The following is a 23,525-nucleotide window of genomic DNA, read 5'->3' on the forward strand; positions in this document are numbered from 1 at the left end:
GTAAGCCATATCTGAAAAAGAATCTGTACACAGTTGATCTGTACACACGATCTGTAGTTAAACAGCCAAAGGATAAATAGCTACATAAACAATTGTTATGGGCTTAGCACTATACCCTCCGGGGAGATCTTATTAAGCACTGAACAGAAGGAGGAAACCATATGCCCTGCCTCTATCCCAGGTGACCAATCATTTTTCAGTGTGCAACAGAATTAAGACTGCCATGCATAACTTGGGGGAGGGGAATCACTTATCAATAGCTAATAGCATGAATACTGGAACAGTTAAAAAAGCAAGAACACTGAAAACCCAGGTTATCAGTAAAGGGCCATTCATCCTTTGATAATCTGAAAAAAGGCAGTTTAACAACATACTGCAAACATAGTCTGGGGCTGGGGGTAGTTTTTCAACCTAAGTTTACATAGGAGAAAAAAGGGTATTATGAGTTTGTGGGTGCCTTGACGCACCCATAAATTCTTGGGTGCCACACCCTCCCCATAATTCCTAAGTCTAGTGGCTGCTGGAGTTTAATCAATGCTTGGAGTATTAAGAAGGGCTGACAAACACTGCATTTAGCAGTGTAAAAATACAGGCCAATGGAGTTTTGGAGGCCTGGGAGAAGAGCCATTATGGAGAACCAAAGGAAGCTAATGGGCGATGATGATGACGACAACAATGATTTATTAAATTTGTATACCGATTAACAAAGCAGATACCTTGTGCTAGATAGCAGATGGGTGTGAGCCCTTCCTTCCACTAAGCAGTGTGTTAAATGCAGCAAGTTGAGCAGAGGGACAGTGAGTCATGTTTTTATTTCTTTTTGGATCCAGGGCTGCAGCAATGGGAGAAACAAGACCCGATTGGAGTTAAATGTGTTGAATCCCGCCATCATAGGCCCAGGTTGTATATATGTGTAAATAAACCATATATCATAAAGACATCACAGACTCCACTGTGCCTCATTCCAAAAGGAAACACAAACTCTGAGTAAAGCACTTGGATTCCCTGGAATATCATACCGCTCAGAGATTGGGGTGGCATGTAACAGTATTATATGTAAGGGGAGGAAATACTACTTGGGTATTTCCGTATTATGTATACAATCCTGAAGTAGGCAGAAGTAGAGTAAGAACAAATAAATATTGATGAGGACTGAGCATGCTCCATGGCCTCCATAAAATGTTGGGGGGGTGTGTGGAAAACTAGGGGAGACATGAAATGGTCTGCTTGAGCCTCTTACATCATAGTACATACTGGAGTATTACACGGTTGGCTGTCTAGCTAGCTAAACCCTAAATAGGAATACTCGTCTTTAAAGGGGTAGAATACGCGGCAACATTTTGTCGCAGGTCCCGCTTGTTTCAGGGGGGCGCGGGGGGGGGGGGAGAACCGGCCTAACGAGTTACAAGAATCCGCAATGACCTACAAATCGCAATTGCAAAACTAGCCCTTAAGGATCGCGGCAGCGCGCATTTGTTAGGAAGGAACAGATCACAATGGACGCAGTTTCGCCGGGACGTCCCCAGCAAGCCCAAGCCGTCGCTTTGCTCGCCGCCTGCGCTGGCCGAGGCGGGGAAGCCCGGGGAAGCGGGAACTTGTGCAAGAGGGCGGGAGGGATCGGCCTCCTTTAGGGGAAGGAGGGCCTGGGAGAATTGGGCTGTTGCTTCGCCGGCAATGTGCAAACAGCGGGGGACTGGAACTGCGCCGCAAGCCGTTAGGAGGTCGACCAGCAGACCCGAAGGCTGCGATCCGGAGCGTGCTTACTTGGATTAGCAGTTGCCACTGAAATCAGCAGCCTTTACAAACTTTCCAGTAAGCACGGCAAGGATCGGAGTAGCCAGAAGCACCGGCAAAAAGCAAAATATGCTTGTCCGGCCCATGTCAGAACATTTTCTTGTCTGGAAAGCGGAGGAAAGGGCGGGAGGAAACAGGCCGGGTCGGGTGGCGCGTTTCGATTGAAACTTTTGTTTGGAAGCTCTTTTGCTTCTGCTGGGCTAGAGACCTACGTCACTGCTTAATCCGGGCAATTTCTCTGCTGGTTATCTGAAAACTTCATGCAAAGCTTTTCTCTTCCTGCTCCGGGCCCTAAGAAGCTGATCCTAAGTGCGGATACTCAGAAGCAAGCGCCGCTGCGTTCAATGGGGCTCACTTCCTGGTGAGTTATATGTAGCGTCGCAGCACAAGGCTGCAACCGTACATTCCTTTCTTTGGCACGACTTTTCTCTGGAGTCTGTATTTTCAGTGCTAAGCTGTTTCTTAGGAAATGTGTACTAATGACTAAAACCACCTTAGAGCCTTATTTCTCTTCACTGAAAAATCACAGCTAACCGTCCACCCCAGAATTAGGGAGAAAGACTTGACCTGAACTTCCTCCCTCCCGTTTTAGGAGGGAGTGTCCTTTGGCCTGACACTCGCCACGCTTAATTTTGCACCCTCTTGGGTAATAACGGCATTGCTGCAGATTAACGCAATTGTTGATGAATTATTTCCACGACTTTCTCCATCCTATTTAATTCTGTAATGAAATAAACATTATCTCTGTCCCTGTCATGTGCTTTAGAGATGGGGGACATGTGGCTCTCCTGTTGTTGCTGCACTACAACTCCCATAATCCCTGACCGCTAGCTGATGGAAGTTGGAGTCCAGCAACAACTGGAGGGCCACAGGTTTTCCATGTCTCCTTTAGTTCTGGAGAACAGCGTTTAAAGCAGCGAGAGCCTACATAGTGCTCCCTGGATGGTTTGGACTGCAACTCCCATTATCCCCATCATTGACTCTCTCTGCTAACTGGGGCTGATGGGAATTGTAGTCTGCAATATCTGGTGGGCACCACTTTGGCTACCACTACTTTAAAGCATGTTGGGAAACAGAATAGATTGGAATAGTTGCATTAACACAGCTACAAGAAATTGATTTCTAGAGGTGCCAGCATCTGTCCTTGAAAGATGCCGTGCATATTGTAAGGGAAAGTTTCAACAGGTTCCACTTCTGTCATTGCAGTGCAGCTATCTGTTAATTTATCACTTCCACACTGCTAAATCAGGGAAATCTCTCTGGGGAAATAATTGGAAGTAAGAGTGTGTGTGTATGGGGGGGGGTGCAGTCGCTCTGAGAGGGGACAGGTTTTTTTAAAAAATGGCTCTTTTGCCAAAGATTGGCTTTTTGCTTTTTGAAGGTTGTAACAGTGCCTAATGAAATAATAATAAGGATAAGTTACACTTGAAGAAGAAAATAAGGGGTCACATGAAAAAAAGCATTAGAGCTGTGGTGCTGTGCTGACTTGGGAGCAAGTCCCATGGAACTCTGTGGGACTTGCTTCTGAGTAAATGTGCATAGGATTGTACTCTGTCAATTGTATTCATCCTGGCATTTTTTAGTTGACTCCTCATCCACAGTTCCTAGGGAAACTGTGCCCAGATGTCAAGGATGAAAGTGCTCTAGCTTCCTGTAGATGGGTGGCATGTCATGCTGTTGTGAATGAAGCTGCACCTGTTTTTAAAAAATCACATTTGCACAGCTGGTTATCTTTATCGGTTCCCCATGTGTAAAATGCCATGGAAATACCTGGCATTGCCTGTGTGTTAGGGATGGGGATTTGGTACTCAAAGATCTTTAATTTTTCTATTAAACTTTTCTTGCTATATTGCTTGCAAATATCTAATATTCTTTTATTAAGATGCATTTATGTGGTTCTAAAGAGGAGGCAAAGAACTCTAATAGTACATGAAAGATGTAGAAACTTCAAACGCAATCAGTTTCCCCACGTTGTCTTTCAAACGTCCATTCTTCCTTCCTAGTTTTATCAGCTTTGGGGCCCATTATATGCCTTAATATGCCACTTAAACAGCCCAGCTGGGGAAGGTGTTGTTCTGCCCTCATTTATGCTCAGTGCCTCAAGTACAGCTTCTGCTATTTCCTTCATCTGGATGGATTTTGCGTGTGCACTGGTTCTTCAGCGTTTTGCTCCTCTCCCTCCATTTCTTCACAGGGGCTGCCTCTCTCCTCCATCTTCCATTTCAATCCCTTGCGGTGGCACCGGTGCTCGTTTGGCTGGCAAGTCAAAACATGCGCAGCCCCTGGCAATGTGACACCAGAAGATGGCTGGGCCACAGGAGCTTGGGGACCCTCTGGGGGAGGGTGCTTTGGAGGCTGAGGCACCTGCTAGTTCCTGCTTGGCTGGCAACAGGCTCAACTTAGACGTCTACCCAGAGGGCTGTCGCCTATTCCTCAAGCTGTATGAGAAGAGAAGGGAAGAAGTGGAGCAGGTGGAATTCTTGAGGCTGAGCTGCAATGAGGAACTTATCACTTCCACACTAAGCACCATTCCGGTCCTGAAGGGCTTAAAATCCCTTGTACTCAAAGGTAAACTGCATGCTTCTTTTCTCTTTCTGTCTTTTGACCGACTGTTTCACTTTTTAATTTATATTTCTCCCCTCGGTTTAGATTAGCTTTTAGGTTTCCTTCCCCGACCAAGCCCATCAAAATGACCTTAGGTCACTGTTCTCACAAAGGTGCACAATGGTCTGAATCTGCTGCAATCCTATGCATTTCCCCACCTCAGAAGTAAGTCCCACTGTGTTCAGTGGGGCTTACTCACTGCCAGGAAAGTGCATGGTACAGTCCAAAACTTCAAACCTATGCACGCTTACCCAGGAATTGAGCATGGTGAGATTTACTTCTTAGGAAACCTGCAATGGGTGGGTCTGCACCCTCTTTTGGGAATGGGCCTGTTGTGTTTACTCATATGTAAACCCACTGTTTTCAATAGGGCTTTCTCTTGTTGGAATGGACATGGGACTTTCATTATCTTTGGCTGAACAAAAGTCAGGTTTTCCTACTGTATTCCTTCTGACATTTGGCTTGGAACAGACCTTGTTTCAACAGTGAATGAAACGAGACTGCTTTCTGATCTTTAGTTGTAGAATGGGGCTTGCAGAAGTGAAAAATGATGATGACAGTTCCATATCTGTCAACATGCAGAAAGTGCCAAATTGGGACAGTAGCTTCCCTTTTTACTATGATTATATTACAGTAGAGATGATTTACTCTGTGTCTATGTAGCAACATGAAAAAGCTTTTGGATAGATATTTACTCTGATTTTTATATGTCTCATTTAAGCTGAGGGGGTCCTTTTCTTCTTCCTGTGATTCTCTCTTCATCACCCACTTTTTATTCTCATGCCACCTTCCCATAAACGGAAAGCTCTGTCCTCTTGCTCGTGTTGGGAATGAAATGGGCAGGCGACAGAATTCTTCCATGTTGTGGGATTTTTAAAATACCCGTCAAAAGCACAGAAGGCAGGGGGTTCGATGTTGTGCTGTTTGCCTTTGCCTTCCTCTACCTAAGTCTAAGGGTCCCCACCCCCTAGCCATCTGTAACATGTGCACTAGATTTGGCCTGAAGTCCTAACCATATTTACTCCAAAGTAAGTTCCATTGGAATCTGTGGGGCTTACTTCAGGTTATGCATACATAGGCTTGCATGGTTTTTTCAGAACAATAGGAAAAAGATCAGGCTGCAAATTGATAGCCATGTTGAAATCTACAAGGCACGTTATATTGGCTAACACGTTTATGACAACACAAGCTTTTGTGGACTGGAGTCCACTCCATCAGATAACCTGTAAGGCATCACAAAATACACCCCTCCACACACACTTGTGGCAAACTATCTTGGCTACTCTTTGCCTTTTGAAATTGGTGTGGCACTCCCTTTAGGAATAAGCATGTGTGCCTAACTCTTGAACTGTTTTGATCTTTTTTTTGTTTCAAGTATCTACAGCAAAAACAGCAACTGTAGCTTTCATTAATGCAGCTAAATTAATACAGTTTCAGCTGGCCAACCTATTCAAAACCTAGGTTTCATTAGTACAGGTATTTATAATAACCAGTTTATACTGAATATAAGCAACAGTAGCTGTGTGTGTCTCATGCGCAGCTGCAAGCTACCAATCTTGTTGCTTTATTATCATTGTTATTATATTGGACTGAAAGCTAAGGGGCCAAAAAAGACACTTCTTTGTGAGTGTAGCATGTTCATCACTCCTGCTGTAGCCCTGAAAGCAAAAAATCCAGACCCACTTCCACTGACGGTTATCGGGTACCTGTAGTCCCTTCATGCCCCAAATCCTTCAAGCTTCTTGTATTTTCCAATTATCTCTGTTCAGTCTTCCATATTGTTCCATTGGATATCCATGTGCTTATATGAGGCTAGTTAACGGAGATCCTTGCAACGAGACTTTCTCTTCCTGCATTTTCCTGGCCTGCAGGTGGACACACCAGAGATGAAATTGGCACTCCCCAGAGAGGGTTGGTGGCATCATTGCCGCAAGAGCTGGGGGAGCTAAGCCACCTTGCTCACCTGGATCTGGGCTTCAACAGCTTCAGTGCTCTGCCTCCCTGCATCACCAAGCTGGGCAGCCTCAGGAGCCTCCTGGTGAGTCACAACAGCCTGCAGGGGCTGCCCGAGGACTTTGGCCAGCTCAGCAACCTCACTTTCTTCTCCGCCATGAAGAACCAGCTCCAAGGTCTGCCGCAGAGCATAGGGGAGCTGGCAGCACTAGAAACACTGGACCTCTCTGAAAACGCACTGGAATCGCTTCCCGAAGAGATTGGAAACCTGCAGAGTTGCACAGAGCTGGATCTCTCAGGGAACCTATTAACAGGAATACCTAGCTCTCTTGGTAAGTTGTTCCCAGTTGCAAGAGAAAGGGAGTAACTATTTTAAGATGCAATTTGAGACTAAACAAATTACGAGATTAAGGCTACGACACGTTCAGGGTCACATGGCATAGCTGCAGTTTTCCTGTGCAATTGTTAGGAAGTAAGGCTCATTTAACTCAGCGGGGCTTACTTTCACAGAATGAGCTTAAATTAGGTCATTTTTGATGAACGGGAATCCAAAAAATGCAAATATTTAAGGAAACATATATAGACCTCTTCTCAGTAGCTGTTCTCAGAGTGGTTTACGATACAACTTTTTAGGAAACCCAGTAGTTATACAATCTAAAATATTTAAAGTTGTTAAGATTTGCAATGGGAAACCCAGTCAGATGGGCAAGGTATAAATAATACAATTGTTGTTGTTGTTGTTGTTGTTGTTGTATTCAGCCTGAAGCAAGGCACAGTCTTTGCAGCAGCACTGTCACGTTACTGATAACCAGAGTCCTGACTAAACAGGAAAACTTTTCTGGCCACTGTTTCAGATTTGGCAAGCCTGCAGCTGGAGGGTGTTGTATAGCTGCAGAGGGATCCACTACTACTGATGGTGGTACCCACATAATCAGGATGTAAGTGTATTATAGCACAAAGGGAAAGAACCCTTTTTTAGCTTAAGGGCCATATTCCCCAATGGTCCACATTCCGGGGGCCGCATGACAGTGGTGAGCAAGGCTAGAGGCAATGTGGGTAGAGCAAGTGATTTGACTCTTTGTACAAAAGGCTACGTTCTAGCCTTGCAAAAATCAAAGGGATTTTACATGCACCTCCATACACACACCTCTTCACTATTGAGGTGAGCTACAATGCCAAGGGAATACTAGGATTAAGCCTGACTCCCCCTGACCTTTGTTAATTAGATTATTTATTACATTGTGTTCCTCGAATACCAGGCACGTCCCTTTTGGCTAGTACGAGAACCTTTCTATGGTAAACGTTTATGGTATGAGTATGCTGTATAAATTTTATATCTATCTCTCTGTGCATGTATGTATGCTTGAGGACTGGTTTTTATTGTGATGGAAGTAAGCAAGACCCCGAGTTGTTTTCTTTTTTGTTATAGGGGATTTGCAAATTGTGAATGGGGGAGAGTTGCTTGCATATAAGGATTTACAAAGTGTAGGCTGATTCTCTCTCTTTCCCACTCCTGCTCTGACTTGCAGGCAATTTGCAGTCTCTGCGGCAGCTACATCTTCACAGCAATCTTCTGGTGACAGTTCCTGCATCCCTGGCCGGCCTTCACAACTTGTCCAGGCTTGATCTGCAAAACAATAGGCTGCGCAGCATCCCCCCAGAGATCCAGAGCCTCCCCTTTGTGCACCTCCGTGGTAATCCTCTAGGAGAGCCAGAGGTGCCACTGCAACCAGGTTAATTGCTTTTCTTCTGTCTGATTTGTTTAACAGCTGCTCTAACTGGCGACAGTCAGAAGCTGCCTTGTGATCTGTGTGGCTGGTGCAGAAGGCAGCTCTGTGTTTTTTGTGAGATGTGTGTAGACACATCTGAAATTGCAGCCCTTACAATATGAAGGACTGATTGAAAGACCACCTGGTTGGTTTTCACAGGCAGCTGAGCCCCCTTCAGTCATTCTTCTCCATCCCATCAAAATTGCCTGGATAGAAAAAGTTGGGCTTTGCCCTTAAGCTCCGCTGCTGCTGCTGTGTCCTCTCCTGGCCCTTTCCCCACCATCCAGGGAGCCTGCCCTATGAGTATAGGCTTCTCATGTGACCCAGATCCAGGGCTTTTTTTTCAGCTGGAACTCACTGGAGCTCAGTTCTGGCACCTCTCAGCTGGGAGCCATTGCCATCCTAAGAGAACAAGGGAGGCACTCATGGTGAGTTCCAGCACCTCTTTTTCTAGAAAAACAGCACTGCCCAGAGCTACATGTGAACAGGGAGTAAATCATGTGGGGAGCGCATTTGCCTACAGCATGCTTCCTTCTTCAGACCTTCCCAGCCAATGCATGGGGAGCGAGGGTTGAGGGGGGCAGCAAGCTTGGCCCTGCACCTCCCCTCACATTACTGCGACTACAAGAGGGCACATCATCCGAAGTGGACTCAGATTCAGCTCAAAATGAGGCACTGCTGAAAATAAGAGAAGGCTGCTAAGAAGGGTGGGCAGACCTTAAAGCCAAAAGAGAGACCAATTTGAATGCAAATTGCCTTAAATTTTCCTGGGTGTTTCTCTCAGGCACTCTAAAGCCAGGTTTGTGGTGGGTGACTTTGAAGCAAATGGGTTGATTCACTGGTGACTTTACTTACAGTCGCTGATAAATGAAAATCGCCATTACCCTTAGACAGGCGTTGCTTGTGAATGTTACTTTCTCATAGGACGGGGGTCACCAATCTGGTGCCCACAAAGACTTTCATGGGTACTTCAGGGCAGATGTCCCAGTCTCTGAGTTTTCATGTTGAAAAAGGAAAGTCAGTCTGTAGCCCTCTTAGAAAAAAAAGTTGTGAGGTAAAATGGGCAGGTGCCTTCCAAGCAACATCTGTGGCATGCGAGTGAATCTGGTGTGGCACTTTGTATATGTTCCTGGTTCTGAGGGGTGCTTCCTATTGCTATAGACAGCAGCCACATCCCTCTGTGTGTGTAAGTAAAACCTATATAGCATGACAACGTCTGTAATCATGACCAGCAGAACATAGCTGTCTTCCCATGGTTAGCATAAAGTTGTCAGGGATGGCTGCCTCTCTAATTTTGTGTAGTGCATTGCAGCCATTTTGTTTTGCCCTGCTCTGCCAACAGCTATTTTGTGACTCTCTCAACATTTGAAATGTGCCCACCAATCCATAAATGTTAGTGACCCTGTCATAGGTTTTATTTTGAAATTCTGGTGGGAGTTCATGTCATAGAAATCATGGTTTAATATTCAAGTGGTGAAATATCTGGGGCTGGCCCTGTGGGAACAAGGCACCACCACCAACAATTTTATTATTTATACCCCGCCCATCTGGCTGGATTTCCCCAGCCACTCTGGGCAGCTTCTATCACATATAAAAACATAATAAAACATTTGAGTAAGCCATTTGTCTTCAACGGGTGGAGCAGGACCCACCGCTGGTTTGAGAGCTAATCAAAGGGGAGTCACAACAGTAGCCCTCCCACCATACAGATATATGATAAAGAAAGAATTGAGGCCCAAGTGCATGTTTTTGGTTTGAAAAAGTTGAAGACTACTATACTCATTCCTACAGAAGCACTTAACACGTTCTGTTTATATTCATGTAAACTTTGTTTTCTGACTTGTTGCAGACTCAAACTCAAGGCCAGAAAAATTACAAAGACTATTCCTTGAAGCTGGTGAGGATAGGTATTTCACATACTTTTTTTGGCCGGTGTCTTTCTGTACTATCGTCATGTCAGAGTATCTTCCTAATTCACTTTTGGCATAATATTCTCCTTGCTTCCCATGGCTCCTGGGAGGGAGGGATATACATCTAATACTAATAATAATTAATTGTACTGTGATGCCTTGTTCAGTTGTTGATGCAGGGATAGTTTCTGTGGGTTAATCATCCCCGTTTTTTTACAAATGAGCCAAGCTGGATTTCTAAAAAGAAACTGGTTGCAAGTTAACTATCAGTGGCAAACTCATTGAAGGGAGCAGGGCAGGCACCACCAAGTAACATCTCAAAGCAGCACTGAGGGACATGGGTCTTGGGTCCCTGTTTCTTATGGGACTCTTGAGTGTGGAACAGCGGCCACTGTCTTTACTGTTGTTGGTCATTCTGCAGTCGGAGTGCCATCACTGTTTTAATCTTTGGGATGTTAAGATTGCTACTAGTCCAATAGTAGCAATCATCACCAGATAAGCCTAGAGGGGGCTCATACATCCAAGGGCCAAGGGCCCCCTCATTCCTGGAGCCTGCAAGTGGGACCTCTGCATACCAGCCCTGAAAGAGGAAAAAAGCAAGGAAAATATCTGAGAATAGCAAGGATATGCTTAGTTTTAGTTTCTTATTTTACTTTGTCACTTTTATATCCCACCCATCAACTTTGCAAAAACAGAGTGGCTAACAATATGCCATATCAAGAAAAAATTACATCAAGTAGCAGTGTTGGGAAAACATTTTCACCTTGTGCCCAACTGAGGCCAATGTGGGGAGACAATCAAATTCCATTTGGGAGGGGGTGTCATAATTAGCTGCAAGGGGGCACCACCAAGAATGCCCTGTCTTCTATCATTGCCCACCCAGCAGAAGCTAAAGTTGGAATAACAAACAGCTGATCCCGAGCAAATCTTCATAGATGGGTAAGGCTGAGGCAGTACTGGAGGAAGTGCTCTCCTGGGTACTTGGATCCCAAATTGTTTAGGGCTTGTATTAGGTCTGGAATGTCACAAGTCACAAGTGTAAGGGATTTGAGTACCAGAGTAAAGTGATCCCCCCCCCCCCATAACAGCCAGGTAGTTGCAATTTCCAAACTCTGCACTCAGACATGGCTAGGAACAGCCATATCTGATAGTCATTCAGTCATCCTCCAAATATTCTAGAAATGGAACCCAGATGCTGTTGAAGGTGATGAGACTATCTGATCATTTGGAGCAATTATCCAAAACTCAGTTACCACAATCAGGGTCCCAGGGAGAGCAGGGAAGGCCATGGGATTGGAGTAATCTGGAGTCTGGATGCAGCTAAGCGAAACACAGTGTAGCCAAGCCTTAGAACTGTATCTAGAATTCTGACAGTCTATAGATATTTATAACTCAGAACTTTGGAGTAAAGAGGACTGTAACGTTGTAGAAACATCCGTGCTTCTCTTTGTTTCTTCTAAGCTTTACTGTGACCCCTGAAGGCTGCAGAGTTTTCCTAGCTTGTGGTGTCCAGTTTTGCTTCCCCTTGGGTGCCACCACCACTTCGGTAACTATCCACTTCCAAAAGCACTCCCCTGACCCCCAGTGGGTAAAGCTGAAGGACCATGACATCCTGCTGAGTGAAGTCCTGGAGCTGCAGCCTCATGGGATTCATTTCCAGAAGGTAAGAAGAGCTCATGAAGTCATAAAGGAGTTTAGGCTAGAACTGCGCTAATTCCCCCAAATCTTTCAACTTGGGCACTGGCATGGGGGAAAAGAAGAAGAAGACTGGCCTGCCAAAAAGTGGCCACTGAGAACCCGGTGTATTAAATGTGATAATGGCTAGGTTGCTTGCAAATCACCCTTTGTGGCATTTAGGCTGCTGCCAATGAGGTTCAGCTTAATCAAATGCGAGTTCCATCAGGAAAAATGCCCCAGGACAACCATTCTGCTTGTGAGATATGTAGAATGTGGGAATAAGATAAACAGAGTTCTAGTTTGGGTAGGACCTTTCCTTTTTTTAAAAAAACAACAACAGCTGAAAAGGTATTTAATAATATAATCCCTCCCCTTTGCCATATGTTTTAAGAATAGTAAAACAATTAAGCACATTATAAAACCTACACAGATTTGCATGCAAATATTATGAAACAACCAGGAATTCAAATAAATTAGCCATTACATGTTATTCATTTACTTAGACTGAAGGCTGAGGGTGACACACTATAGGTGCTAAAAATGAATTGCACTAAATAAATGTCATCAAAGTTCCCATCTCTCTGGCTGTTTAGCCCTGGCCCCTGAAACTCAGCAATTGTGTTCTTGCATGTTATATGCATTGCACCTTCTGTGCTTTGCAATCACTGTTGCGTGCAGCATCCCCAGTTAAAGAACCAGTGCAGGTCTGAAGGTTGGCTGGAAGTGTATAGAAGTTCTTTTTCGGTTCACCATGCAATAAAACTGATCTCTTACTACTAGCATGTCTGTGAGCTATGTGGGAACTGCTGCGTTTTCCCCAATCTTGATGCTGTAATATGCAACCTTCCATGCTGTTGCCCTCTCCGCTTCCTCTTTACGAGGTACAGCAGAAATGAGACACACTAACAACCTTCACTTGCTCTCCACGTCCTCCCCAATGGCTGTCGGCTCCTGAGGTCCTTCTCTTGCTCCCTGGAGTTATGGAGATGTTTCCTTCTCGGTGGTTAACTCATGGAAACTGTCTTGTTCCATCTTGTGTTCTTCAAGGAGGTGCTGATCTGGCTGCCATATGCCTCCACGCAGTACCTGCATGACCGTGAGATTGTAATTCGAACCTTCAGTGGGCAAAATTGGAGTGACTTGAAAACCAGAGTGGAATGGAAAGAAAAGCCAAAGGTAGGCCACGAAGTGCAACGGGTTGTAAAACATGCCAGTTACCTCACTTCTCAGCGAGTTCTTCCTTGCATCAGTTGGGTGCCATATTGAATTCCTGCTGGAAGCTTGGAGGGAGGGCTGAGCTGTAATCTGCAGCTGCTTTCTCTTCAGTTTTGCCATGTGTTTTCCCCTAGAGATTGTAATACACATCACCCACTCCGTTAACTCATGCTGCACCTAGGCATGCTAAGTAAGTCTTATACTTGGTTTTATTTGCAACTGAGATGGGTGGCCTTTCACAGAGAGCCAGCATAGTGTTGTGGTTAGGCAGGGGAGACTCAGGTTCAAATCTCCACTCATTGGTGAAGCTCAGTAGGGGCCAGTCACTGTCTTCTAAACCCAACCTACGTGACAAGATTGTTGTGAGGATCAATTGATAGGGCAACAATCATGTGTGCCACTTTGAGCTCTTTGGCAGAAAGGTTGGTTATATGTGTAGTACCGTTAGGAATTGCACTCTCATTTGTTGGCCTCTCTGTTCTGTGTACTGCCAAAGAGAGAGAGCTTTTAAGGGAAAGTTCTGTAAGTTAGTAGGTCTGTCAAACACAAATTGGACAAATTCAGATGTGATGATTATGAATGATCAACATGCTTGAGCTAGTTATTTCTGTGAGTCAGCTAGCTGTTTCATCATCTGAACCAGCACGCCCAGATTGCAGAGGAGATGTCCTAGTTTTCTTAAAACCAGAGTTTCCCGGTTTGAATGCCGCAGGGAACTCTGGTTTAAGAAAGCAGGAAGTCTCTTCTGAAGCTGGGTGTGTGAGATGAGGATGAAGGGGCACACTCAAGCTTGTTGCTCATTATGTACAACCCAACAGGCTATGGCCTGTTGTTGGAAGTGGCCCTGTTACATTTGAGCCAGGCCAGTTCGTGGATATTTGTAAGGAGTATAAGACCTGCGCTCATTTTCAGTGCCTGATTCCCTGTGTTTAAAGTATTGTTGCATGTTACAATGGTGCCTGTCATTCCTTCCACACCCTCTGACAGAAGCATGTGGCCTGCTGCAGCGTCCCTCACTTCTCCTGGTTCTTGGTTGTCTCTCGACTTGTGGAGAATGAATGCAGAGTCCCTCAAGAGGGAGCCTTGCTTTTTTCAACTGTCGATCCCAACATCAAAGTGACCTTTCCCCCTGGCGTGACTGAGGAGACGAGGACAGTGAAGCTCCAGGTAAGCCTCTGCCCAGGAAGCCTAAAGAGTCCAGAAATGTATTCAAAGATTGGAGATTTAATTTTTTTTAAGTCCTATTCCAGTCAAGTTGCACAGTTTAGGTCATGAGTGCCTTAATGTTGCCCTGGTGTTATAAAATCAAAAAGACATGCCCTGAAAGAATTTTGGAAGCTCCTATTTGACTTATACAGTCACTGCTCAAATAATTACTTTTAGGAATAAAACTATTGACACCTGTGGCTGGAATCTTTCCCAATATTGCTTCTGAGTGCAGCCTTTTCCACAGTGTTAGATCCCTCTTTGATGGGACCCTTCACTTTCAGGACCATTTTTTCAAGACATTGATAGCTGCTGTGGGAAGGGGAGTCTACAAAGTCCATTGCTTGTGTAGGAAACCCCCACACTACCTGATGGAGCCAATTCCCCCCCCCCTTTTTTTAATGTTCAGGTGCTGCCCGTGTCTTCAGAGGACCTACAGGAGATCACAAATGATCCTGAGACGGTTGCTAGCCCCCTCCTCTGCCTCTCCCAGAATTCCAGCATCGACTTCCTTCAGCCTGTAAAAATTCAGCTCCCTCTGCCCCCAGGAGTCACAGGTAGGTTTGATCTAGAAATTCCCTCAGCAGAAGGGTTTTGACAGAACTGTTAATGCTTCCTTAGAATTACCATACCTGAATTTCACAGGCTAGTTAAATTTGCAGAACGTTGGTACAATTAAATGCGCTTTCAAGCTGGACAGTTAATCTTCTGTTGAGGAAATTGGGTTGTGCAAGTATAGTGCACTATAACACACTGAACTGCAAGGTGCTCTTGTTTATTCTGGGTCACGCCGCCCCAGTCATTTCACAATTTCACATGTTCCATTGATAATCCAGTGCCGAAGGCCTTCTGGCGGTTCCCTCATTGCGAGAAGTGAGGCTACCAGGAACCAGACAGAGGGCCTTCTCGGTAGTGGCACCCGCCTTGTGGAACGCCCTCCCTTCAGATGTGAAGGAAATAAGTAGCTATCTTATCTTTAAAAAACATCTGAAGGCAGCCCTGTTTAGGGAAGTTTTTAATATTTAATGCTGTATTGTTTTTAACACTCGATTGGAAGCCGCCTACAGTGGCTGGGGAAACTCAGCCAGATGGGCAAGGTATAAATAATAAATTATTATTATTATTATTATTATTATTATTATTATTATTATTGGAACAAAACCTCATCCATCCTGATTATGCACTGAATATAGTTTGTCCTTGAGGTCTGTAGATAACAGCATATTTCTTTTGGTCCACAGGTCTGACCCTGGATCGCTCCAGGGTGCATCTGCTGCACAGTGACTGGAATGCTCAGAACTGGAATGACATCACCAGTCAGGTGGTGCTGGAGTTCACCCACCTCTATGCTTTGTTTGAAGTCACACACTTCTCCTGGTGAGTTGACCCAGGAGGCACACTTCATACATCTTCCTGGGCCAGCAAGAAGAGAAGGTTCCATCCCTTCCTGCCCTCCATACACATTATATATAACATAAGAACTGGGAGCTCCACAAAGAAGAGACCATATTCATCCAGTTGTTTCCTCTTTCCTCTGAACAAGGGGTGGGAGTGGGTAGTCAACAGTAAGATAACTGTTTAGTATTCTTTGTTAAATGGTCCTCGGTTCCTGCTTCTTCACCAGGCAAGAAGGATCATATTGGGCTTATATGAGCCAGGCTGCAGATCTGATTCTGGTTCTTACTGATTTCCTGCAGTGTATACTTGAACGTAGTCCAACTCAGGCTATTTGTGTCTTTCTAGAACATTTAACAAAGAATACAGACACAGAGGAATGCAATCTTATAGGTACCAGGTGTGCTGGACAAAATTTATAGTATCATAATGGCTTGTTCATGTTGCTGATTCACTCAGACATGGAGAATGTGAGTTGATCACATGAAGGCTGGCTTTGTATCTGCAGGGAAGCAGTTGTGCTGATGCCTCATGCTTCACAGCAAACTCAAATGCACCATGGCACTTGATCCATCTGCTTTTAGATGCTTTGCTGCGGAATAGTAGATACTGGGATTGAGTTCAGAGTTGTGCTCAGGGTGAAGAAATTGCATATGCATTTCATCATGAACGCCGATCAGCACAGGCACATTCAACTCATCACGCTAAGTATTGTCTCTGAGTTGTACCTTGTGGAATGATCATGTTTTGTTTTGTATGTGTATTCAATAATGAGATTCACAGCTTCTTCCTTTTCCTCAATCACATATCATTTCCTTGCTTTTGGCAGGTATTTAAATAGGTGAATCAGATTGCCCCTACTGGGGCGGGTCTGTTTTCTGTATCATCTGTTCAGTTTTCCTTTGACATAGAAGTGCACTTGCACACCTCCATATGTTTCTTCTCGCATAGAGAAACAGAACTTTGCACTCATGCCACCCCCATTTGCAATATATGTGCTCACAAGCGAAAAAAGCAAACAAATCAAAATGATTTTGCAAATCCCCACTCTTTCCCCCAGGTACTGGTTGTGGTGCACCACCAAGACCTATATCGGTGGCTTTGCCAAATATGTCTATAAAAGGTTGCGCATGTACCAGGTGAACTTCATAGCTCTGCAGAGGAAGAAAGATCCTGAGCAAGTCTTGCTGCAGTGTGTCCTAAAGCACAAGGTAAATTGTTCACTGTCCTGGTTTTGTGTGTGTACATGCGCATGCAGTAGTGCCCATCCGCTTGTGATCTGCAAGCATGAAATGCAGCCAAGAACTTATCTATGTTTAGAGCAACTCGTAACCCACCAAACTAAACACAGCCCTCTGGTCACCAGGGGATCAGTAAGTCGCCTGCTGTTGCTCTCTTCCTGGATTGCAAAAAAAAGAGGAGGGCACAAGCTGTGCAGGACTGGAGCAGAAGCTTGTGCTCACTAGCATGAGCTATATAATACATGAAATCCAGAGAGACCTTTCTGGGTTTGAAGTGGGGTGGGTGGGAACCAGCTGGTTGTGAGTAGAGCCTTCTCCTATGAATACTTGAGATTGGCTTTGTGCATTCTTTTATGATGGGCTTTAGTTGAAGTAAGAGCAGCAAGCATGGCGAGAGCAGGCAACATTGGCTAGTGCAATCTATGGTTTGCTGCAGCAGGGTGAACGAGGCCAGCTTAGGTGGTCAGCTTGGCATGAGTCCTCATAATAGGGGTAACAGAAGCAAATAAAGCAGCAAGAATGGCTGGGGTAGTGCAGCAGAAGCTACCCTTTCAACACTGGGTGTCACTGCCGTTTGCAAAGGATGGGTGTGGCAGTGAGTTCAGGGTTTTATGGGTGCACTAGTGCGCCCAGTCTGGTACCCCTGCTGGTGTGCCCATGCAGCCCAGAGCTTGGTCCTGGCCTGGCAAGTGGGGTCAGGAGGGTGGTTCTGCAGCACCAGCTGCACCAGCTGCTCCTGAATTTACAAAGCTTCTCCCTCAGAAACCTTCATCCTCCCATTGAAACCGCACAAAGAGTAATGAAATGAATTGGCCCTGTGAACCCCCAAGATCTATTTCTTTAAAAATCTCTTCCTGGATGTCTTGTAGGTTGATCCTGTTTTGAAAAGGCTCCACGACAGATACCGAGGCCCTGAGCCATCGGACATGGTAGAGATGGTTGAAGGGGAGCAGTTCTTTGCAGCCTTTGAACGAGGCATCAGCATTGATGCAGGTAAAGTGCACCAGAGCCCGCTTGTGTAAATACCCCTGAAGAACAAAGGGACTTGGCCCTTGCCCGCCATCCTCAAATCTGTTGACACAAAGGGGTCTTATGAAAGGAGGCTTTTTCAGGGCTCAGAAGTGATTGTGCAGCCACAAGCTTAAGTCAGACGTGCTAATAAACCTACAACCCTTACCAGCTTGCACTTTTTAAAAAACCCAAGCCTTCTAAAAGAGTAATAGCAGTACCTTTTAATTTTTGTGCTGGCCACTGAATAGGGGAAGCCCCCTCCTTGGCTAGCATTGAGATGCTAATGTAAGATAAGACACCATGTTTTCCTGGCCCTTTGCCTGTCAAAAGGGGTCTGCAGCAAGGGCTGTGGTGTCTGCTCAGCAGGTGATATTTTCCTGCATTGGGCCATTGGGAAATCCCCCAAACCAGTCAGTGAAGACAGGTCATCTATCAGTGAGTATGTCCATGCAAAACCATTGATTTTCTCATTTTCGCTGGCCAATTAATGATGCAGAATCAGTGGGGGGGACTGAATTATCCCAGATCCTCATCTTGCCCCAACAGCCCAACTTTGACAGGTGGGCAGGACCCTATTTGTCTCGTTGCCCCTTGATTTTTAGCCTCTTACAGCACTGTGGCTTAATGCAAACTGATGCTTTGCCTGCATTGCCTCCAACTTAACTCAGACCGCCCAGACTGCACTGACGGAAGGATTTCGTTCAACTTTTTCTCTCACTTGAAAAACGTGAAGGAAGTCTACATCACCTCTGAAGTGGACAGGAAAAGCAAATCTGTGAAAGGGCAGGTACATCGGTTTCTCCTTTTTGGCCCCAGCAAAGTTTCCCATGATATATTCATTTATAATACGCATCTTAATAAATGGACACATCTCTCATTAACAAATGTATTCCTTTTCCTCATTGTCCTCATTCCTAATCATGTGCCAGTTCATAAACAGGGTTACTTATCTTCTCAAAGTCCATGGCCACGATCCAAAACATGAGTGTACTTAAATCCTGCTGAAACAAATCAGAGTTAATTGCTCCAGTCCCACGTATTTCTCTGGATTGCACTCATACGTTTGTGAAAGGTGCAGAATCCAGTCTCTAGCCCAGAATCTCAATTTTTTTTAAAATGCAAAATGTTATAGAGAGAAATTTCAAAACATGCAAGCCCAATATGCAAAAGGCTTCAATGACTGATGGGGTCCAGGTAGGGTCTCCTGCCTAGGCTTGCCAAAACACCTTCACTTTTCCAAGCATCAAAACTGTTATAAAACCTCAAATATTGGTGCCAAAATAAACCATGCAAATTTAGCTAGCTATATTTTCCAAGAAAGCTCTCTTAAGCAAGCTGAGAGATCATAAATTTTAGTACGTGTTGTGTAACTTGGTCCAAATAAGATCATAGGCATAAATTATATTTAGTTTCATCATTTTGTGCCTGGATAGGAACATAATCTTCTCTGGCATACAAATTCAATGGTTTTGGTGGGGCAGAGGAGGGCAAGTGGGGAAGATGCCAACTCTGGTTTACTGACTTCGAAGAACATAGCATGAATCCTCTGTAATCAGTGGAGGATGCACTTTATTGCCCTTAATATCTGTGCTAGGAGGAACAAGGGGAAATGGCGGAAGGACCCTGAGGGACAGGCAGGGAAGTAAAGATCACCCAAGGTGAGAGACTGGGAAAAGAGAGGAGAGCTCCCAGGCGTCGTTTCTGTGGCTGGCTGGGATTAAGAGTTACTTCGGATAGAGGGAAGATTCTGTATTTGTGCACCATTTTTGAATTTTAAATATCCTGCTGCTGATTTTCTCCTCCCTTATTTTTGTTATGCTGCAGCGGTTAAGAGAATCTGTATTGTATGTGGATCTGTAGTCTATGATGTGTTTCCTATTATTATAATTGCATTTTTGTAACTTTTTGATCTTTTAAGGTTTCCTTTTACCGAGGTGCTGTTCCAGATGACATTCCTGAAGAGGTTACCAAGAGGAGGAAAGGCCCTGATTCTCATTGGCTAGCCACCTTGCCAATCAAGCTACCCGTAAGTTGCCTAAGATCCCTGGATCAGTCCCCAACAGCTCCACATAGGGCTGAAAATGTCTCTTGTGTGAAGCCCTGGAGAGCCACTGCCAGTCAATGGAGACAGCACAGAAGTAGATGGATCAATGGTCTGACTCAATATATAGTAGCTTTCTATGTTCCTAAGTGGAGAGATAATTGTGGCAGGTTTGATTGCTGTGTTGCTGGTTTTTCTTGGCCCATGAATAATAGACATATGTGGTTTTTTTATTCTGTTTTGGCAGAAATTGAAATCCCAGGGGAAGGAGCAGCCTACAACCCCAAATGGCTTTTCTCTTCCCCCTCTGAATTTGGGGAATGCTGAAACTGGCTACTTGACCCAGGCCAACCTACTTGCCATTGCTGGGCGTGTTGGAGCTGATTGGCCAACGATTGGCTTAAACCTGGGTTTTTCTTACCAGGAGGTAGAGCAGATACGATACAATTACAGGTGAGTGAGGCTGAATCTAGCCCTAAGGTGGCAAAAACACTGCCAAAACAGCCAAATAATGATGGAGCAGGCTCAGTAGTTGCAGAATATTGAGCATCAGTTGAGAAAGAAAAATGAAACACTAATTATTTTGACCGGAAGGCCGGGAGTCCTTGAGCTCCTTACCACATAATATAACAGGAATGGGAAACTCCAGGTGTTGGTGGTATTTAGCTCCAGCCAGTAAAGCCTGTGGTCAGAGATGAAGGAAGTTGTTGTGTAGCAACATCTGAAGAACTTTGCTAGCATATAGCAACAGCCTAGAGGGGAGGGTGTGACTGGCTGGCACCCTGAACAAGAGCACTCCAACACTTGGTAGCAGGTCTTAGATGCTTCTCATTTTTTTCTTGCAGAAGTTGTTTTGTCTCCCTCCCTCCAAACCTCAGAGAATGCGGGAAAGCGAAAGCTGGGATTTGCAAAATATTGGGGCGGCTGGCAATAGATGGGTGGAGGCCAGGATTGAAAGAAGTGAGGGGCTGGAACTTTTGATGAGTGCAAAATCCAAAACCAGAATCCTTCTGGTCTTTAGACAATTATAGAAAATGTCTGTGAGCTTCCATGTCCCTTCCTCTGCCCCATAAGGACTGAAGCTTGTTTTTAAAACACGTGTGATTTCTCAGGAGGTGCTAAATTAGGCAGAAGAACCTGCAGCTTTGATCATGCCAACCTTTCTGTTTCCGTGTCCCCTGCTCTACGAAGGCAGTTGGTAGGCTTCTAGAGAAGTGGTTGGGTTGCTGCCTAATCTGAAATTTATTTTTCCAACGGTTGCTAATGAAACAGGTCTTAGGATTTTATTGTTTTATACTTTGTGTGTTTCGAACTATTGTAAGCTGCCTGGAGCAAATGAAAAGGCATATTGTAAAATATTTCAATGAGACTCACCATTGTGTGATGCGCCATCTGTATTTTCCAGAGACGACCTCGGGGCTCAGGTTCTGCATATGCTCTTCTCTTGGGCTCAGCAAAATGAAAAACACCCCGACTGTGTCGACAAGCTGATCAGTGCCATGAAGGAGAGCGGCCGCCAAGACATAGCAGATGAGATCACAGCCATCATTGCGCTGGGAAGGCAAAAGTACAGGGAGTCCATCAGGAGAGTGGGTCTAGACCAGGAGAGCAGCACCGAAGACTCTGCCATTGCCATGGTGTAGCTGCCAGCAAGAGGCCTCCATTGCCTTGCTGTGGCTTGCATTGGGCAGGCAGGAACCAGGCAAAGGACGGGCAGTGGATCCGTGAAGGACCTGAGGCTGAGGACTGTTGACAACATGCATCTAGCCCCAAGTACTAATGCTTGGTCTCATGTCAAGCCCCCAGATGTTCTCACCCAGGGCTGCTAGAATGAGAATGACCTGCCGAACATTAATGACGCAGAGACATGCTGAGCCCTAAATGTTGCCAGTTTGGTGACTTATTTATTTCATGTCCATCACTACTCCTATAAGGGGTAGATCTGTTGTTAAATTCAAGATGGTTTCTGTGGGTGTCACCATGTCCTCAGACACCCTCCTTGGTTCTTGGCAAGGCCTCCTGCCTCTCCTAAATTGCATTCCGATTCTTCCATGGGGCTCAGCTATCTGAGCATTTCCCCACCCTGTATGCTTGTGGGCCCCACAATGGGGTGCTTGGCCTACTTTTTTGCTTGGCCAATAGTTTGGTGTGTGTGTTGCCTGCTTTTTTGGGTTGGGTGTTGCCTACTTTGTCTCCATTTTTATTTTGTTTTTTGGGGGTGGCAATTGGTATTTTGCCTCATGTTTTGAGGGGGAGGTTTCCTGAGCATTGGCAGTTTTTCTTCTGTGGAATGGATATTTTGTGGAACCCGTAGAATAAATTCCACGTTGTTCTAAGAAGCTTGTTCTCTCAGCACAAGTGCTTCCTCTTGCCTGATGGAATCTCCTCTCTCCTCCCCTATCTGCTGTTTCTGGGGATTCTCCTTACCCAATTGGGCAGGGGCATGGGTAAGGAGAGGAAAGCCTCATTGTGCTAACAGAAGTCCTTGTGTGGGCTTCTGGTAGCAGGACCAGTTAGTTAAATCTGGCATCATGACATTTTCTTGGACTTCCAAATGCACCCCTTGGCCCCAGAAAGGTTGGAGGGCCTTGCTCAGAGAAGATTCTCTTGTATTCCCCCCAACATGCATGGCTTTAGATTTTATTTTAATAACTGAAGGATCATGGGATTTGGGAGTGGGAACCAGGAAAAGTGACATGTGCCTGCTATCTGCTATCAGACGTTACATCTGGTTCACTTGGGGAAGGACTCTGGGCCTACTACTTAGACTCCCAGTTGGGGGAACTGTTGCTATGTCTTGTTATTAACTGCCAGTTTCTTCTGGTCTCGGCTGCTATCTCTCAACCTAGCCTACCTCACAGGATTGTTGTGAGGATGAAATGCGAAAGCATTGAGCTGCTTGGAGGAAAAAGGCAGGACACCAATGAAATAAAAACAAAATTCAAACCTTCACGTTGTCACTGGCCATAAGTGTGGGATGCATGGCTGTTTGAGGAGGATAGGTTTCAGCAACCCTCACCTCTCAGTACCTATGCCCTCTGGACCTTCGGGGACATGCTGCTGCCATGCTCAGTGTCAGGCTGGTATTATTATTATTATTATTATTATTATTATTATTATTATTACTACTATTATTAATTTTTATTTATACCCTGCCCTCCCCGGCCAAGACCGTGCTCAGGGCGGCTAACATCAGGTATAAAAACAATTGATTAAAATACAACTTAAAAACAGGATTAAAATACAACTTAAAATGCCGCCTCATTTCAGTGAAAGCCCAGATCAAAAACTGTTTGTGGGGAGAAAACGTAAAATCTTCACCAAGGCCAACTAGCCAGACTGGTCCTACGTGGGCCAGAAAAAAGCCAGGGAAGTCCCCAAATAGGGGGTTCCATTATAGAAGGAAAAGGAAAGAGAGGGAGGGGATCAGGCTAATTCCAAGCCAAAGGCCAGGCGGACCAACTCTGTTTTACAGGCCCTGCGGAAAGAAATCAGATCCCATAGGGCCCTGGTCTCATGAGACAGAGCGTTCCACCAGGCCGGAGCCAGTGTTGAAAAGGCCCTGGCCCCTGGTTGAGGCTAATTTGACTTCCTTAGGGCCCAGGACCTCTAGAGTATTGCTATTTATGGACCTTAAGGTCTTCCGCGGGGCATACCAGGAGAGGCGGTCCCTTAGGTATGAGGGTCCTAGGCCGCAAAGGGCTTTAAA

The 23,525-nt window shown here is 45.2% G+C and overlaps 1 protein-coding gene across 2 annotated transcripts; it reads left to right on the forward strand.

Annotated features, from left to right (window-relative positions):
- Positions 1-1,412: 1,412 nt before the first annotated feature.
- PIDD1 (p53-induced death domain protein 1) lies at positions 1,413-22,765 on the forward strand. Of its 2 annotated transcripts, none has more exons than XM_080998151.1 (16): positions 1,413-2,155; positions 3,989-4,362; positions 6,270-6,683; positions 7,881-8,084; positions 9,970-10,027; positions 11,492-11,693; positions 12,755-12,883; positions 13,910-14,089; positions 14,538-14,685; positions 15,370-15,505; positions 16,584-16,734; positions 17,634-17,757; positions 18,444-18,562; positions 19,694-19,801; positions 20,064-20,269; positions 21,222-22,765. In XM_080998151.1, exons 2-16 carry the CDS (start codon positions 4,098-4,100, stop codon positions 21,457-21,459), a joined length of 2,682 nt encoding a protein of 893 aa, XP_080854277.1. In that variant the 5' UTR covers positions 1,413-2,155; positions 3,989-4,097; the 3' UTR covers positions 21,460-22,765. The 2 variants fall into 2 exon arrangements, with proteins under 2 accessions (XP_080854277.1, XP_080854278.1); XM_080998152.1 differs by having other exon boundaries at positions 1,413-1,880.
- The last annotated feature ends 760 nt before the right edge of the window (positions 22,766-23,525 follow it).

Source organism: Podarcis pityusensis, assembly GCF_964106645.2.
Source record: "Podarcis pityusensis genome assembly, chromosome: 1".
In the NCBI taxonomy this organism is placed as follows: Eukaryota; Metazoa; Chordata; class Lepidosauria; order Squamata; family Lacertidae; genus Podarcis; species Podarcis pityusensis.

What these genes read in the sequence shown, in the direction of transcription:
- PIDD1 (XM_080998151.1), top strand. Translation starts at nt 4,098, where the DNA reads ATGGCTGGGCCACAGGAGCTTGGGGACCCTCTGGGGGAGGGTGCTTTG. An exon ending in GAAGTCACACACTTCTCCTG is followed by an intron (nt 15,506 to 16,583) that starts GTGAGTTGACCC and finishes TCTTTCCCCCAG; the next exon opens with GTACTGGTTGTGGTGCACCA. An exon ending in CCTTGCCAATCAAGCTACCC is followed by an intron (nt 19,802 to 20,063) that starts GTAAGTTGCCTA and finishes CTGTTTTGGCAG; the next exon opens with AAATTGAAATCCCAGGGGAA.